The sequence below is a fragment of the Montipora foliosa genome, chromosome 13 (assembly GCF_036669935.1).
Source record: "Montipora foliosa isolate CH-2021 chromosome 13, ASM3666993v2, whole genome shotgun sequence".
Taxonomy (NCBI): domain Eukaryota; kingdom Metazoa; phylum Cnidaria; class Anthozoa; order Scleractinia; family Acroporidae; genus Montipora; species Montipora foliosa.
The window spans coordinates 36,250,969-36,269,917 of NC_090881.1; the positions used below are offsets into that span (position 1 = coordinate 36,250,969).

Here is an 18,949-nt window from a genome sequence, read left to right on the forward strand (position 1 = left end):
TTCAAACTAATTTTGGATGATTTTCCTAGCTTAATAAAACAAAAATAGATGGCTGCCTCTGAGCACTTGATTCGTGTAGTCCCGCACTTTGTAAGGTTGAGGTGGGCATATTGTGCCCCTCCTCCTTTCTTCTCCTTTTATTATACAATGAAGGAAATCATAACTCACCTGGGAAAACTGTCCTATCAACTACTTCGAATACTTCAAAGTCACTAAGCTTTCCATCTTCGGTAACGTCTCTCAGAAAAGCCTCTACTTCACTCTCCCCTACTCCAACATCAAAATTGAGCACCACATCGGCAATCACACTCCCTCTTCTACAATAACCAAAGTTAAACGTAAGACACAGTAACGGGTTTAGATTTGGAGACTCTTTACTTGAGCCATGAGGCAAATTTCTTTTTAAGAGATAAAACTCGAATTCACATAGCAAATTTGTCAGCTGCGAATGGTTGAATCCTCTCTATTCTCTCTGAGCCCTTATCGTGGCTCTCATTTATCCCATGTTGAGTTTGGTCAATTTCAAGACCCAGTCAACCTTTAAATCGACTCGATGGTTTTACTTAAAGGTTTGTTGCATTATTCCCTTCAGGCTCTACAATTAGAGCATAAATGTAATTTCAATTTGAGGACCTCTCTTACTTTGTAAACCAATGAAGAATGAGCATTTATGCACGCTAATCACGTCTTCAAGTTCTCAGTAACATCAGCGACAACTCACCTTAACCTTGTTATCATTACGTAGGTTATTCCGGACCCCCTAAATACCTTTAAGATCTGTAAATGTAAGGATGATTGTTAATCCAATTATTTTGAACCTATATTCGATAAGAATACATGCATGTATAAACAATTTTTCAAGGGACCAAAATTGATAATTTTGTCTTGGACTATTTACTTTTACAAGAAGAAGATATTCGATTGACTTTTCTTGCAAACACTGTTTTGTTCTCCCTTTCTTTTTAAAATCATGTCAATAAGTTTAGGCTTTGAAAAACAAAAGAGCTTTTTCATAGAGAGGAAATAGTATCGACAAATAAGCAAGTCAAACCAAAAAAAAAACTTACAGTCTCTTGAATTTTATTGATGAACGTTTTTGTTATTGGATTCTTAAGATCCTCGTATTCAGGTTTAAATTCTTCATTCCTGAACTGAAATCCAGTCTTGAAACTCATCGCTAGATTCTCTGTTTTAAAGGGAAAAAAAAAGGAATTACCTTGAACAAAGGTAACATACATTAACAGTTGCAGCTCCACAGAAAAAAAAAAATAGGAGTAACTGACGAATTTCTGAAATCTTCCACAATTTTTTCTAGAGGCATACACTCTTTCTTTATAAAAGTCTACTTTATAAGAATACTGAGACTGAAATTTGCGAAATCTTAACAATATTATAAGAATACCCGATGCTTAACTCAACTGTATAAAATTCTTCCTTTTTTTTTTTTGAAGGGAAAAACTCGCCAAAAGAAACAAAAACAGCACTACAGAAAATACTACCCATACGTTCCGCAAAAAACATTTCTACAAGAAATTAGGTGTGTTATCTCAGGCTTTATTGGCTACTAGGAAGGTTTAGGTTTTGGTATACGTCGGCCTTGTGGCACTATTATTTCAACAGACCCCTTCTTACTTGTACATATTCATTGCCGTGAGTTTGAGATCTTCAACTCTCACGACCTCCTCCCGTCTGACCAAGTAGCTCAGTCGGCAGAGCAGCGGTGATCTAACCTAAAGGTCCTGGGTTCAATTCCCACCCTGGTCAGAGCTTTTCTCTGTCCTTGCGTGGGCCCATTTCCATTAGTAGGGCTAATGCACTCACATGGTTTACATGGGTAGAAAATAGCACTTCACATTACCCTCTCATAGTTAATTTTATTGGCTGCAGTCTGGCTCCAAAAATTACTTCAAGACACCAAACTACTGCATTTGATACCCCAATAAATTCTAAAACGGAAATACACAAGAATATTTTCAGCCTAAAAAAAGGCAGAAAAAAGAATATTCAATCTGGGCCGGAAAAACAATATTCTAGTAAAAACGGAGTGAACATGCACGTCAAGTCTGAAAGTTGAACGTGGAAAACATTGCGAGAGCTATGTGTTCTCAAAACAGCGTCAATTTCTGCATTTTCGTCAAATAGAATTTCATTTAGGGAGAAACGCTAGTCCAGAATTTGAAGGCACAGAAAAAACTGCCTTTCGTGAGGCAACACAACACTATCCACTTCCCATGGCATTTGTTCGCTGAAGGTATTTTTTAACAACTTACTTCCAATTCGCTCTCATGTCTTTCATTCACTCTTGTGACAAGGCTAACTAAATTTAATGTACTTCATGAAAAGTTATTCGGCAAATGGTATCAACAGTTTACATACCATTCGTTGTGCACATAGCTCCTTTTTTTCCTTTTTCACAGAGACATAAGTATTTTCCAAAATATCGGCATTTTGTTCCATTGTTGCATTGTTCCTCACATCTTCCTCCTGTGGGATATAATACGAATCTGCATCTTTAAAGTGTTAAAGATTTTCTAATGTCGGAATGCAAGTAAGAATGCAGACGAAGATGAGATGACTCTCGAGATATAAGGCAAACTGACAGACACCACACACAGGGGATATGGGTCTGTTTTGCCTTTTTCGCTATCGCATGTTTTAAATGCTCGATGATAATTACTTCGAAGGTCAATCACAGCACGATACCACTCAGGTAGGTTTCTGCTTTCAAAACAGGAGGGATTGGGGGGGGGGGAGGGTGGGGTGGGGAAGCATATAGAAAAGAGGGCGCTCTTTATTGTTTTGTTTTTGTTTTTTTTCTGTCCTTTTATTTGGTTTGTTCTTTGCTCCTTAATGCACTAGACTTGCTCAATGATCATATTGTTATTACCTAACAACAAAAGTATAACAAAAACATGACATAGAGTATTCAAAAAACGGTGGAAGCACGTGCTTATTATGTCATGATAATGGTACTGTAATACTGTTATACTGAAGGCTGGAAGCGGCTTTTTCCGTTTGAAGAAGATATCATTGGCTACTTATTCAAGTATCAGTCCACTGCTTGTACCCGTTTGGTTCCCGCATAAGTTAACTCGTTGAGGCACTCATTCCCGGTATTGCATTTGCAGAACAGTGTGCATGGCAATTTGATCGAACCGACGGCAGCAGAACCTTTGAGTTCAACATCGGCTGTCGCCTTTACACTTGACCAAAGACAAGATTTAACATGGCGCAAGTGGTACCCCAGCTGTCACTGTAGTAGGGGCGAGAGATTTCGACCGTTCATACCTGACGTATCCATACTCTACCGGGTCAATGTTGGAAAGATGCGGGGACACTGGCACTTTCCAGGTGCATGTCTGAGTCTTGGGGGCTGCCGTTACAGTATTACCCAACTTTGCTGGCAAGATCTTGTATCTTAAATCGGACATTGTCCTCTCCGCTCCAGCTTTGTTGCTATAGCCAGCACCGATGAATTTAGTGGCCTGGTCAACTACTTCCAGTAGTGATGCGCCGGGGCAACCCAATTGTGTTAGTAAATCGGGAACTGCGATCAACTTGAGTTCTTCACCACAATTCCTTTGCCGATTCCAAAATAAGTTGAAACAGCGTCGCAACCAGAGAGAGCATGCGCTCTGCGTAGACATTGTTATGAGGATCAGAATTACTTTTAGTTTATCTGTCATGCAATTCCAAACATTTCTAAAATTGTCTTACAATCTGTAATATTCCAGAAATTTATTCGATGTCACTCAGCAGTTTCCTCAAATAGTACACCTTGTAATAAATTATAAATAGCAACAGAACATTCTAGATGCTTAGAGTAAACGTATAAAGGCAGGCTCGTAAGTAATAGAAAAAACTGTCTTGTCTGAGGGCTCACCCTCGTTGCCGGCTGTGATTGAACTTAAGCTATGGAATAGTTATGTGATACTGTGAAGAAGCTATAATCAACTGCGATAACTATGGTGGAGATATAACCTTTGACCTTGCTGTATCCGGAGAGAAGAAAGAGACGCTGATGATAGCCAAAACGGGAAGAAGATAAAGAGTCCAGAGTTCATTATCAAGTTTTGCGTAAGAGTTTTTGTACACAGAAAAGCAAGTGAGTGGAAAGAATCCAGTGAATCAAGAAAGTCAAGAATTGTCTACAGTCCGTGGAACTTGGCGTTCAAAGTTAATCAAGATCAATACCTGAATGGCCATGAGAGACAGTAAGCCTGTTTTACGAACTCCTCAACTGAATCTTTAACCTAAGTAAATATAACAGTGTGAAACAAATTAATAAGTCTAGATCTTGTGATAAAATTGATTAAAAAGACAAACGCAACTAGATTCATTTTGACAACGTTTCGACATCGTCCGATGTCATCGTCAGGCAATGAATTTTAATCGGATGAAGCATAACTTATAGTACAGCTCGTCACTTGCATCAACGAATTGAGGAACATAGATACTCAGCTATCGGGAGGCACCGCCTAGCAGATCATGGCCAAACATCAGCACCCCCAGCGGCGAGTTTTAGTGTCTTAAAGAAATGCGCATCGAAATTTGATTGCTTAATTCATGAGATGTTCTACATCAAAGAATTGAAACCATCACTTAATGTACAGTCAGACTCTGTCAGGGCAAAACTATTTACTTAGATTTCACATTTTTTGTTAGCGTACTATTGTATATATTGTTCTATTGTTCTTGTACTATAAGTTATGCTTCATCCGATTAAAATTCATTGCCTGACGATGACATCGGACGATGTCGAAACGTTGTCAAAATGAATCTAGTTGCGTTTGTCTTTTTGAAACAAATTAAATAACAGTTAAAAAGGGTGACTGCTCGTTGCCATACTTTTGTTGCGTACCTTATATCGTACTCGGCAGTTCTTTTCACTTATGCCTTAGTTGTTCGCGGACATCTCTTGATTATTCCAACACGTAACAACATGGTATGATACCTTGGTGCTCGTGCACAGCGGCCTTGATGTCTCTTTGCGACCTTTGCTGAATCGGGGAGCTCATGAGCATCGGACACGTCTGTATCGTCGGAAACAACCATTGTAGTACCAGGGTGCTCTTTTGCACTAATGATGGATTTTTTAACTATATTGTCAGCTTCGACGTGAGAGGTAGCAATGTCCTCCCTGGGAATGACAACATCTCTGTGTATCTCTGTTGGGACATGGTCCCCAGCAATCTTGTTTGTATCTGTGTGGGTGTGGATTGACACATAGCTGATCATACTGCAATAAATGATCGACATTAGCTGTTTGTTGTCAGCCGATACAATGCGTTCGTTGAGTTCGTGCATAGCGAACGGGTTGCTGATGATGAGGAACTCGTATCCTTTGTGGTGTCACTTTTGACTTCCATTCCAGTGAATTTGTGGAAAGAAACAACAACTCCCACTGAGGCGCAAGTTATAGACTTGTTCGAATTTGTATTGGACAACGGCTACTTCGCTTATGAGGGTATGGACTATCAGCAAGTATTCGGTTGTGCTTTATAGGGTCACCAGTCTGCGTAGTGATTGCAGATCTTGTCATGTCCGACATAGAGAAACGATCCTTTTCCACCTCTACAGTTAATCCTCGCTGGAGGCAAGGTATGTGGACGACTCCAGAAGAAAACGGATGCAGAGCTTTTCCACCAGCATTTGAACTCTATTGATTTTACATCCAGTTCACAATAGAGCGCACATGCCAGACTGAAAAAGGCCAAAGAATATCTTTTGTGGACTCACGGATTACACTATTAAGCAGTGGCTCGGTAGAGATTAATGTCCAAGGAAAGCAACTAATACCAACAAATATCTTGACTTTTGCATCTCACAATCCAGTGCAACACAAAGAGGCTACAGTGACAACACTCCTCAACTGAGCCGACCACCTCCCTTCACTCCCTCAATTAAGAACGAACTAGCGGGAAAGAGTTCTAGCCGATTTAAGAGCTCTGGCAGTCGCAGGAGAGGCCACTGGGGTTTCGGTCCTACCTTACATAAAGGGTGCATCTGATTGCGTGGGCCGCGTACTCCGAAAATTTAGTATTCCACCAGCCTTTAGATCTATAACAAAATTAGGCCATATATTCAAGAAGCCAAAAGACCAACCAACGATCTACCGAGTCCAAGGGATAGTGTACAAAGCGAGTGTCCAGGCCGTGCGAGCAACAACGAATCAGCAATCACACAGCACGCCGAGTAGACGGATCACTACATCCATCCGAGAGCTGCCCACATCCTCGAACGTGGTGTGATAACCTATCACAAGAGACTTTTCTTAGAGTCATGGCATTTCACTTTGGACAGCGACACTGTAAACGAGAGGAAACCGCTTTGCCATAATGGAAGCAATACTCAATATGTTTCTTGGGAAGCTATTCTTACCTAGGGAAAGAAGCGTGGGACAAGAAAATTAAATTTCACACATAAATGGGACGTGAAATTCATGAAGGACACCTCATTGTTCAAGTGAAAAGGAAAGAGTGATCGAAGAACCCATTCAGATTGCAAAAGACAGTTCAGAATTATCATCTTTTTTGAGTAAATACAAATAGCAGTAATTGTTCCAAACTCATGTTAAGTCAAACAAAATAATGCCGACTGAAAAACTCAGGCTGTTTAGGATATTTTGCTGACATATGTAGCAATTGCCATAGCACCTGGTGGGTGTCACACCTCATACAGTTTGACGTAATCTTGGTGAAAAGGTATTTAAGTTGCTTGTGTTAAGAATCTATATTACATTTTTGTAATAGTTGCTTCCCTAAATAACTTAACTCCCTTATTAAGGGAATGGCGGCATTTTTCCAAAATAACCAGAAAACACGAATTGCGTAATAGGGCATCTCCTGTAAAATAGCCTATCGCCACACCTCAATGACCATTGGGTCGAAGATCCAATGTTGACGAGTCGTTAGAGGTATCGATCGATTTAATTTGGTGTTTCCTGTCCTTTTTCTCAAATTTCTTTGGCTTTTAGAGTTATAAGAAGGTAGTCACAAGGGAGAAAATGCAGTATAATGTTCTCCATGCATTGCTAAGGTTTGACTTTTCAGTGTACGCTTTGTAACTAGTAGTGAAGTTCATCTTCTTTGTGCCATAATAGTGTAGACATGGAGTAACCCATCAATAACCCATCAATAACCCATCAATGAAAATTCAATGTAGATTAGATTATTTTTCAGTATCAAAACACTTAAATCATCTTATTAATGAATCCAGGATACTCCCAAATATTTACTCCGATCATTCAGCCGTCTCACTATCCTTATCATTTCACAAACCAGGTCCTCCTCGTGGGCCAGGCTTTTGGAAGTTCAACAATTCTCTCTTGGCCGATAACTCCTATGTTGAAAAACTATGCTTCTTAATACCACAAGTAGCCCAAAAATACCAAGACGTTAAAGATAAAGGATTATATTGGGAAATGATAAAAATGGAGATAAGAGCATTTACGATTAAATATTCCAAGCAAAAAGCAAAAGCAACGCACGATGAAGAAAAACGTCTTTTGATAAGATTAGGGCAATTACAGGAATCTCTTGGGAGGAAATACAGTGACATGGACAAAGTCGAAATGAATAAAATCATAACTAAGCTCGAAAAAATTTCCGCTTTTAAGAAGCGCGGTACAATCATACGAAGCAGGGCAAGGTGGTATGAGTTTGGTGAAAAAAATTCGAAATATTTCCTTAACCTTGAAAAAACAAATCATAGGAAAAAGCACGTTACGTCTTTGATTAATGACAGTGGTATGAAAATAACGAGTCCAAAGGAGATTTTGAGGGAAGAGGAGACTTTTTCCAAAAAATTTACAGATCGAGCAACAAAGATCCAAACCTCCCAGAGTTCAATCAATTTTTTCAAGCCGAAAAGGTGCTATCGGAGGAGATAGTTGCGACCTGTGAGGGTTATATCACTATTGAGGAGTGCGCTTATGTGTTGAAAAAAATGGAAAATAACAAAACCCCAGGGTCGGATGGTTTATCAGTAGAATTTTATCGGTACTTTTGGAATATTATCGCGAAGTACATGGTAGAAAGTTTCAACTACGCAGTTCAATCGGGACATTTGTCTATTTCTCAAAAACAAGGAATAATTTCTCTGATATCAAAGAAAAAGAAAAATACCGAATATTTAAAAAATTGGCGCCCAGTTTCATTATTAAATGTGGATTATAAGGTCGCTACTAAGACAATAGCGACACCCCTAGAAAAAGTGTTAGCACACATAATTCACCCTTCCCAGTCAGGGTACATTAAGGGTAGATTCATAGGAGAAAGCATTCGTCAAATAATCGATATAATGGAATTTACTAAGAATAGGCAAATTCCTGGTATCGCCATATTTTTGGACTTCGGAAAAGCTTTTGATTCTATCGAATGGGATTATATTCAAAAGTGCCCTTCAAGCTTTAACTTCGGTCCCCAACTACGTCAGTGGGTCGCAGTATTTTATGAAGACATTTCTAGTTGTGTTCTCAACAACGGCCACGCTTCAAAACATTTTTTTTTTACAACGAGGAGTACGTCAGGGTTGCCCTCTTTCAGGGATGTTATTTGTGATTGCTATTGAGCTTTTAGCGCAGTCAATCAGACACTCTGATATTATTAAGGGAATTAAGATTCAAGCTAACCAAGAAGTAAAGCTAACTCAGTACGCGGACGACACAACCGCTCTGTTGGCAGATGTACAATCGGTTGCGAATCTCTTGGAATTGTTGACCAAATTCGAAAGTTGTTCTGGATTAAAGATAAATCAATCGAAATCTGAAATGCTTTGGCTAGGATCACTAAGTCACCGGAATGACGCAATTTGTAACCTTCGGCTCAGTCATGAACCAGTATATGCCTTAGGCGTTCACTTCTCTTATAGCCACGAAACCGCTGTTAAAAAAAATTTCTTAGAAAAATTGGAAACATTAAAGACCCTTAATATGTGGTCTCAAAGAGACATTTCATTACAAGGTAGAGTTAACATTGTTAAAACCTTAGCTTTGTCCAAGCTTATATTTGTATGCAGCGTCTTGGAAACTCCGGAGCATTTTGCAGACGAAGTTAACAAACTAATTTTTGATTTTATTTGGAATTATAAACCGGCGAAGATTCGTAGAACAACTCTGATTAAAAGTAAAAAAGAAGGTGGCTTAGACATGAAAGATTTCTCTTTCTTCGATGAAGCGTTGAAACTTACTTGGGTCAAACGACTTTGTTCCGAAGTTAATGCTCCGTGAAAGTATATTCCAACCTATTTCTTAGCCAATGTAGGTGGAATAGAGCTGTTTAATTGTAATTACGACACGAAACTTCTTAATCTTAACAAACATATTCCATCGTTCTATAAACAAGTCATCTGTTACTGGCAAGAAATTAAGATAAGCACTCCTGGAAACAAAGAAGCTGTGCTGCAGGAAATCATCTGGAACAACAGATTTATAAAGGTTAATGGAAAATCCGTTTTTTACTCTAAATAGTGCCAAAACGGCATCAAGCAGATAAAAGATCTCTTCAACGTTCCGGAAAACTGTTTTTTTCCGTTTGTAGTGCTAGCCGACAAATTTTATATAAAAAGATGTCATTTTTTAACCTACCGCAGCCTTGTATCGGCCATACCGAGTGAATGGAAAAAATGTTTGTTCAAAAATGAAAGCAATCCAACACCTGCATTAACCACATGTACTTCAAGTAGACCCCTCTCCTGTAAGACCTTATATCAAGAACTTCTCACCCGGCAAAAATTACCCAGTCTCACCGCCGAAAAAAGGCTTGAACATTATAACTTTCAGCGTGACGATTTTTCTAAGATTTACCTTCTACCTTTTAAGGCTACAAAAGAAACAAAACTAATTATGTTCCAATACAAAATCATTCACCACATCTTATTTACTAACTCATTATTGTACAAACTGGAAAAAGATTCGTCTCCGCACTGTCCATTCTGCCCCGCAATACATCAAACTGTTACACACCTGTTTGTTGAATGTGCGCAAGCGTCAATCTTTTGGTCTGAATTTCAAAATTGGATTTTGCAATTATGCAACCTTCAGTTAGATCTGTCCCCCCAAGAAGTGATATATGGAAGTATTCGCCAATTGAGTCTACCATGTTTAGCTCTCAATCATCTCATAATACTCGGAAAGTATTTTCTTTATGTTAATGCACTAAATAACGATAAATAATCTCTTATTGATTTCAAAAGATTAGTGCAGGATAAGAAGGAACTTGAAAAATACATTGCAGTTACCTCGGGACAACAAAAACTTTTCTTTTCTAAATGGCAGAACTTTACACAATCTTGTTGATTGTACATAAGAGTGTTTTCCGTCAATGTACCGCATTTTAATTTTGGTTGTATTCAGTAACCTTTGCAGTTTTTGTTTGTATTGTATACTGTGCAATATTATAGCGATTGTAAGTACTTGCAACTTTTGTTTTGTATTTTATTTTTTCTTTCTACTTCGCATTGCTTTTTATGTTGTAAATTAATACGGTTTGGAAAGTACTGTAGTAATTGCACTGTTAGTATTGTAAGTATAGTGACTTTTGTTAATAAATGTTGTGTATTGAAAAAAAAAAAAATTAAAAAAAAAAGAATAATAGTGTAGACTTTCCTTTTTACTCTGGTAATGCTCTAAGAAGGGTCAAAAACATATTTCCACCCAAGCAATCATGTCCATCACTATAAGGTATCAAAGAGAGAGTGACAATATCGGGTCAACCCCGCCCAGCCGCCATCTTGAACCGGAGCAACGATCGAATTTTGAGCAGAGTTACCAAGAGGCGCTCCCCAAGGTAAGCGCATTCGGTAGAATTGTTGCTCACACATAAAGGCGTCGCCATGTTGTAGTGCATACTGTAAGTTTTTTGAGCTGTTTTCAGACTGAATAGTCTTTCATAAATTTTATGAACTGCGATCTCTCGTCGCGCATTAAAAGATTTCTGATTCGCACCTGGCTTGACTTTGTCTAAAATTACATTTACTGTCAATTACTGACATGACAGATGTGTTTCAGAGTAATTAAACTTCTGTCTCAGGTGATTCTTCTGACTCTACAACACAATTAAAAAAAAAACAATTTAAATATAAGTAGACGTGAAACTTCAGATTGTGAACAGAGTGGTTGAAATTTACTCATACTGACCCTTTTCTTCCTAATTATTTTGTTTCATTGAGTCACGAAAATATGTAAGAAGCGGGTTCGCAATAAATACTTAGCTCTACAGAAGTGACAAATGTAATGGTGGAAGGCGTCGTTATGATTCAAGACTCCAATCAAGTGAGAGGAAATTGTAAGCTTGGCAAGGTATCAATGGTCATGCCAGGTATTGACGGTAAAGCCCGTAACGTGGAAGTGAAATACAAGAATCCCAAGTTTGGTGAACCAGTCACAAAGTAAGAAGGACGAGGCTAGTCCACAATCCAGTGGGCCGTACACAGGCTGGTGGTTTTAGTTCCAGCAACCTGAGCTGAGCTGAACAGCGTTGTTCCAGAAGATGTGTGTTGAACGTATAGTAGTATAGTCGATTGTAGTCACGAAAACCTTTGAGAACTGAGTCGATTGAGTCAATTAGACCGACAAAGCATTTATTCTACTAGCTAACGCAAACAATTTCAAAAAGAGAGGAATGTTTCGTTCAGTCACAAAACTATGTTATTAGCAGGTTCGCAATCAACATTTAGCGCTACAGAGGTGACATTTCTTTGTGGGCTTTTGTATTCAAATTTCTAGCCAGAACTAGTAGACACTAAGAGAACAATATTTAGTTCCCTCTTCAGTTAGATGTTTTAAGTTAATACTTTATGCTAGCTGTACAATTTTGCTAGACTACCGGGTATATATTTGTTTAGTTGCGTCGCTTTGTCCAACCATTTTATGTATATTCATTTCGTATCTTTATTTTGTACTATAGGTTTCGAAGGCAACGCCTTTGATTACAATGAGTTAAAATAGCTGGCGAAACATTCGATCCCGATAATCGAGATGGCCAACGACGCCAAAAATCAGAGACAGGCAGCGGAAGGGCGTTTCACAAGAAAACTTAACGAATTCATTAAGACTATCGACGAAGGTAAAGAACCAGAGATCGTTGAAAGGAATTTCACCGAGCTTTCCGAAACATGGAAGAGCGTCAAAACGAAGCATGACGTTTATAGTACATTCTTGAGCGACGAGGATGCCGAAGCGAGTAAAGAATGGATATCAGATCTGCAGCATTCGTTCAGTAAGGCCATGGAATGGCATAATCGATATGTTAAACGAAGTCTACAATGGAAGAGAGAGTTAAACAAGAAATCGATTGAGTAAAAGAAGATAAGAAAGACCGTGATAGAGTAAAGAAAACTCTAGAAAAGGCGTTCGTAAGGCGAAGTACTACGGAAGCGATTTTTCGCACACAAGTAGATGACGGAGTTTAGATGCTGCTTGGACTGATTGTAAATTAGCCAATGGCCAGTATCTCGACCTTTTGAGCGGAGAAGAAGCCACGGCCAAGCTTGGATGGATCATTATTGTTCAGAAGAGATACAATCAGTTGGCTAAGGAATTAAATAGAGTCGCGTGTGGCCGACCACAAATAGGACGCCAAATCTAAGAGAAGTAACCTTCGATTCAAGAAGATAAAATTGCCACAGTTTGAAGGGGAATATCCGCGATTTAGAAAGGATTTCGAGGCTCAAGTGATGTCCCGCCTAGACGATACTTCCAAGCCTTACACTTTTATATATGCTCATGTCTCGGAGAAGAACCGTTGGCTGTTGTTAGGGTTGTTGACGATGACATTAAGGAAGTGTGGAAGCGTTTAGATGAGAAATATGGTGACCCGGGTAGAGTAGCTCATGCGATTATCGATAGCCTGAGACGATTCAAGGTTATCAAAGAAGAGGATAGCATAAGGTTTGTCGAGTTTGTTGATGTTGTAGACAGGGGGTTCCGAGATTTGCAAAGGCTCGGGTTCGGAAAGGAGATTACAACCACGAGTTTGGTCAGTATCCTGGAAACGAAACTGCCAGCCGATATCAGAAGAGAATTGGCTAAACTCTTCACCAGTGACGCCAGTTCAGTAGTCAAAACGGACAAGTTCCCCAGCTTAATTCAGTACCTACTAAACTATAAGAGGGCGGTTGAGTACTACTCAGCGGAACTAAGAATGCCAGGATACTTCGCACTGGTGCGACAGTTAATCACCTTAACACAGCAGCAGATAACGGCAACCGCAGCGAACAGCAAGAAAAGAGCGAAACGTTATAATCAAACTGTCTATCTCATGACAACGCTGCCCACAACACAAGTGACTGCACTCTCTACCCCTCCAAATCTTCTCAGTGAAGAGAGAATAAATTTCCTAAAAGATGAGGCAGCCTGTTGGATCGTGCCTCAAGACTGGTCATCGATCACGTTAGTGTAGGAGGAAACAAACCTGTGGCTAGGATAATTGTACCAAAACCCATCACAGAACGTTACACGATGAGAATCAGCAAGACAGTGAGTCAGCAACCGTGAGCTTCAGCACCGCGCCACAGACCCACAACAGAACACTACACATCGGGAAATCAGTGGTATTTGATGACTACGGAATTGACAAAATAACAACCGACATTCAGGCCGTTAACGTTGATGACGCCACTCATCGTTTCAAGAACGTCAGCCTGGGGATATCCAAAGACCAACAGGAACAGTAGACTTGCTAATTGGCTATGAGTATGCAGGTTATCCAGATATGTCCAGGTTTGACCCTAATTAGATGCACGCGGATTTCAATAAGCGTCACGAAGTGTCCCCTTGTTCTTCTCGCCAACTTCAACATCACTTGTGTCTCAGAATACAGACAATTTATGTCACAAAGTGTCCCCCAAATGCTGCTCTTTAAGTAAAGATTGACTGCTGCATTTACCCAAAGCTAAAAATAACGCTAACCTTTACCCTTACCTTATTGTTGAAAATAGGTAGGAAATGCTTAGACTTAAAGGGACACTTTGTGTTGGATGTCAAAATTGGGCGTGCATCTAATTAGGGTCAAACCTGGACATAAGTGAGGTTATCACCCAGAGCAAGAACAAAACTCAGGCTATTTGATTTTGCTGAGAAACAGATTCGGAAGGTCCCTCGGAGGAATGCATGCTAGCTCAGAGGAAAAAGTGCCAAGTTTTGTAAAATGTCCTTGTTCACCACAACTCCGGAATCAAAGACTTCTTTAGTATTGAAAACCTGGGAGTAGAGTGTACCCCACGTTTTGGGGGATGCAAGTGTGATAAAGGTCCACTTGGTGCAAATAACTATTGTCTCAAAGAAGAAAAGGAGCTTGGACTTGTAGAAGACAACCTTGAGTCCGATGATGCTGAGAATCGGTAGATTGCAGGATATCCGTGGACCAAAGATCTGCATGATCTCCAGAACAATCGAAGGGCCGCCCTAGGAATGTTGGTGTCTACAGAGAAAAGGCTGTTCATACTCAAGCAGATAAACGATATTATAAAGAGAGGGATCGCTCGGAAGTTGACGAGAGAGGGGTTGGGGACCTACCGCAGCCCATACACAGGTCATTATGGAGTATCAGCCACGGTCAGCAAGTCAGAGAAATGGCGATTGGCGAGAATGTAGTGACCTTTTCCGAATTACAGACTGTTTTGAGGTTGCAAACCTGGAAAATGAACGGCCTATCGGCAGACATTCCACCCTACCTGAAGATGGATCCTATGTCTGCTCGAATGACCTCCTTCTGGGCAGAGCCACACCCAGAGTACCTAGCTGTCCATTAAGAGAAACATCCAACCCGACTCATCGTTTTGAGTTTATCTAGCACATACTAGATTTGTTTTGGAAGAAGTGGACCACGGATTTCTTTCCAAGTGTTATCGTCCAGCAGAAGCAGCATACCACGCGACTAAATGTAATAGTGGAAGGCGTCGTTATGATTCAAGACTCCAATCAAGTGAGAAGAAATTGTACGCTTGGCAAGGTATCAAAGGTCATGCCAGGTATTGATGGTAAAGCTCGCAACGTGGAAGTGAAATACAAGAATCCCAAGTCTGGTGAACCAGTCACAAAGTAAGAAGGACGAGGCTAGTCCACAATCCAGTGGGCCGTACACAGGCTGGTGGTTTTAGTTCCAGCAACCTGAGCTGAGCTGAACAGCGTTGTTCCAGAAGATGTGTGTTGAACGTATAGTAGTATAGTCGATTGTAGTCACGAAAACCTTTGAGAACTGAGTCGATTGAGTCAATTAGACCGACAAGGCATTTATTCTACTAGCTAACGCAAACAGTTTCAAAAAGAGAGGAATGTTTCGTTCAGTCACAAAACTATGTTATTAGCAGGTTCGCAATCAACATTTAGCGCTACAGAGGTGACAAATGTAAGAGATGACATTTCTTTGTGGGCTTTCACATTCACATTTCTAGCCAGTACTAGTAGACACTAAGCGAAAAATAGTTAGTTCCCTCTTCAGTTAGACGTCCTGAGTTAAGACTTCATTCCGAAAGGCAACGCTTTTTGCTAGCTGTACAATTCTGGTAGACTGCTCAGTAAATATTTTGTTTAGTTGCATCGCTTCGTCCAACCATTGTATGCTAATTTATTTCGCATCTCTATTTTGTATGATAGGTTTCGAAGGCAACGCCTTTGATTACGGTAAGTCAAAACAGCTAGCGATACAGATTTTCTTTCTCGTCATAATCATCATCATCATCATCATCATCATCATCATCATCATCATCATCATCATCATCAATAACCACCACCATTTAACAAAAAAGTTCATTACCAACCTATCGTCATGACTTGAGTCAATGGCGACACCGCACTCTTTCCTCTCTCGTTCGTAGCTTGCACCATGAACTGGTACTCGGTTTCAGGCCTCAATTGCCGTACAGTATACATGCTGCTGTGGGGATTTCCCACATATTCTTCAGTAAAATCTCCAACACTTTTTCTCTTGTAATGTATTGAGAATTCTTGACGAAAACCTCCATTATAACCGGGCATCCAGCTTACATTGACACTGACTGTCTTAGCATCTGGAAACTGGACAGATACCAGTTCCACGTCTTGGGGTGTATCTGGGGCACCTGTGGACAACATTGAACTATACATATCACTTAATTTAAAAATTAATTTGTAAAAACGAACACAGTAGAGTTGTAGGCTCCGGGTCATGGGTTCCTGCATTACTTCAATTTGATGCCCAGAAAACTAGAAATTGTATTTCCAAGCTTCTCCTTCAGTATTGTCACAGCCGCCTACTCTCCTTTGGGTAGACACCTATTCAAAATTCTATTGAAAGCCCTTGGTCTCTTTTCAAGTATTCGTCAGCCCAGCGAACGCAAAACAAAGGAGACCTCTGCTAGCAGGAAACGTGTGTGTAAAGAGCTACTTAAAAAACTCTAAGCAAAGTTTAAATTAATATACTGTATTCTCTGAATTATGATTGGCTGAGCACTTAAGGTTGTAAAATCTACATTTACGCTTATTAATCTTGAATACAGAAGACAATCAGAATTTCTTAATTAAAATGATATTCACTGTCTCTTGATGATGTGGTAACTGGCATACACTAAAACAAAATCTCCGACACCAGCTACGATATGATGCCAAGTTACTTTTATGTCGCTCCTAAGGGAGTCTCATTTGGGAAATTCAATCTAAAATAAATCGGTCTTGCAGGAATGTAACGCTGTTGTGTGTTCCCAGTCATAGTCTCCTGTTAATAATAATTGGTATATACTCAACCCCAGGTTATTGCATTTCTAGCTTTCTGATTGGCTGGCCAAACATCGGTTATCAGCGAATAACCGACGTTTTGGCAAGCAGTGCGCCAAGTGTAAGTGTGTCAAAAAAAGTTCAGCGCGAAGTTTAAGTTTTGTTCCGTCAAAATGGCTGAAAACAACAGGTTTGGAGAAGTGTCTCCCTCGGAAATACAGAAACCTCTTCGACACTGCCGTTCCGGAAGCTAAAAACAAAGCTGCAAAGTTTGGCATAAACATATTCAGTGGTACGAAAATGTGAAGTTCAAAAACTCTTAATTCTCGCGGTCAAAAATTTTTGGATATTGGATATGAGGTGATTATAGCCAACTCTGACCTTGGCTATTTATCACCTCGTATCCACCAATGCGCACCCATGGAATCATTGTTAATTATCACTTCCATAACAATGATTATTATCCATTGCTTCTACCGTTACTCACCTCTTTCCCGTATTCTGTACATCTGAGTATCATGACCTAAAAAGTTCACAGCCACACAGTAGAACCGTTCATTCAGGGCACTTGTGACAACTGTCATTTCAATGGTGTTTTGTCGCTCGCTGATGCTCGTTATCTTTTGATCATCTAGAGTGCTGAGGTCATCTCCATTCAGTTCTCTTTTCCAAGACATTTGCGGTGAGGGTTTAGCTGCAGCAATACAACTTAATCGAACTTCTTCACCCATTGCACCAGGAACATTAGTTGCCATTGGAGTTGAAGTGGTTATAAGTGGACGAGCTAAAACAGGAAATCCAATTCCATGATTTAAACTAAAATTAAAGAGTCGCAATTTTTACTGGGCAAAAGGAACTTCGCCTAATCTTAAAGTAACTTTGTAAATTACTGTTAAGATTTCTGTCAGCATGTAAAGTAAGCTACCTTTGAATAGATCAAATCGGCTAACTCAATGTTGTACGTACCCAATTCAAAATCTCCCGGAGTTAAGATTCATATGTATTGTATTTGCATTAAAATGTAACATTAACAATAATTTTAAATGGTATGGAAATACCTGGAACGTAACGTTTTATTCCCAAAGGGTTTGAATTGGGTACAACATTGAGTAAGACGATTTGGTATAATATAAAGATTTAGCCAAGCCTAAAAGCGGAGATCCCTGGTTATTTATTCTTACTGCCTGTAGGGTTACTGAAAATAAAAGGTTTCGAATTATCCACGTTTTGCATTGATGTTTCCGGTTGCTGCTTTAATAATTAAATCATTTTCTTTGCTTTCTTCTATAGTAAAATCCATTGCCTAACTGGTGAATTCCACGGTAAATTTTATGCTAACAACAGATATAGCATGAATCACGAAGCGATGAGTACGATATCGGTTTTTCGAGTGAAATTTACTTTGGAATTCACCAGTTTGGCAAGGAATTTTTCTTAAACCGCATGAGTTTTAAAAGAAAACTAGCACACCCTCAGCTAGCGAATGGAAAAGGAAAAAAGAGCCATTTCAGGGTCAACTGTCAATAGCCAGCGAATAGGAATCACGTTTAAATTAAAAGCCATTAAAAAAAAGAAAAACTTTGTCAGTTCAAGGTCAAAGAAGAGTTTTACTGATGTACTTTATTCCACTTTATCTCTGAAAACTAGATCATTCACATTTTGATGTATTTCACAGAAACACGCCAGCTTGGCTTGGAACCAGAATCCGCAAAATACGGCAATGCAACTAAGAAAGGACGAACTTCAAACAAGATCCGCTCCAACACCTAAAAACACAAGCAAGTGAGATTGCCCCCTAATTTTACGAGAACTCATTACGATTACGTGTTTATAGCATAACGGCAAAAATGTTTTTGCCACCGTCGAGGCACAACCAAAAGCAGTTGGGAAAACGGATTAAAAAAAGCACTTGTTCGCTCGCATTTTAGAGCAAACCAAACAAACGAATCAAGTTTTTCTTTACGTCTAAAAGAGTACAGATAATTGTTACTTAATTCCAGTTGACAATGAAAATTCGATTTTCATTCCTGAACAAAGGAAGAATCGATTATACTACCTTTTAAAAATACGCATCTACTTTATATAACACATCCGTAAAAATAACAAACGTTTTAGTGCCCAAGGAAAGAATTTGTGGAGTAACTTCTTCCACTACGCATGAGCTATTACTGGTATTCTGTTTTGTCATTGTCGTTCTCTTTTGCTCTCCTTTCGTTTCTGTTCTAGACATAGGTCCTCCAGGCATCATATAACCATATC

At 39.5% G+C, this 18,949-nt stretch overlaps 1 protein-coding gene across 2 annotated transcripts in view; it reads right to left on the reverse strand.

Moving 5' to 3' along the window:
* Positions 1 to 18,949, reverse strand: part of LOC137984129 (uncharacterized) — a 104,116-nt gene that overhangs the window by 32,569 nt on the left and 52,598 nt on the right. For both annotated transcript variants that reach the window (XM_068831345.1, XM_068831344.1), the window contains exons 10-15: positions 17,178 to 17,474; positions 15,760 to 16,059; positions 2,377 to 2,484; positions 1,068 to 1,186; positions 722 to 777; positions 169 to 317 (exon numbers count right to left, since the gene is read on the reverse strand). In XM_068831345.1, coding sequence (XP_068687446.1) covers positions 169 to 317; positions 722 to 777; positions 1,068 to 1,186; positions 2,377 to 2,484; positions 15,760 to 16,059; positions 17,178 to 17,474 — 1,029 coding nt within the window. The remainder of the gene's footprint in view (positions 1 to 168; positions 318 to 721; positions 778 to 1,067; positions 1,187 to 2,376; positions 2,485 to 15,759; positions 16,060 to 17,177; positions 17,475 to 18,949) is intronic.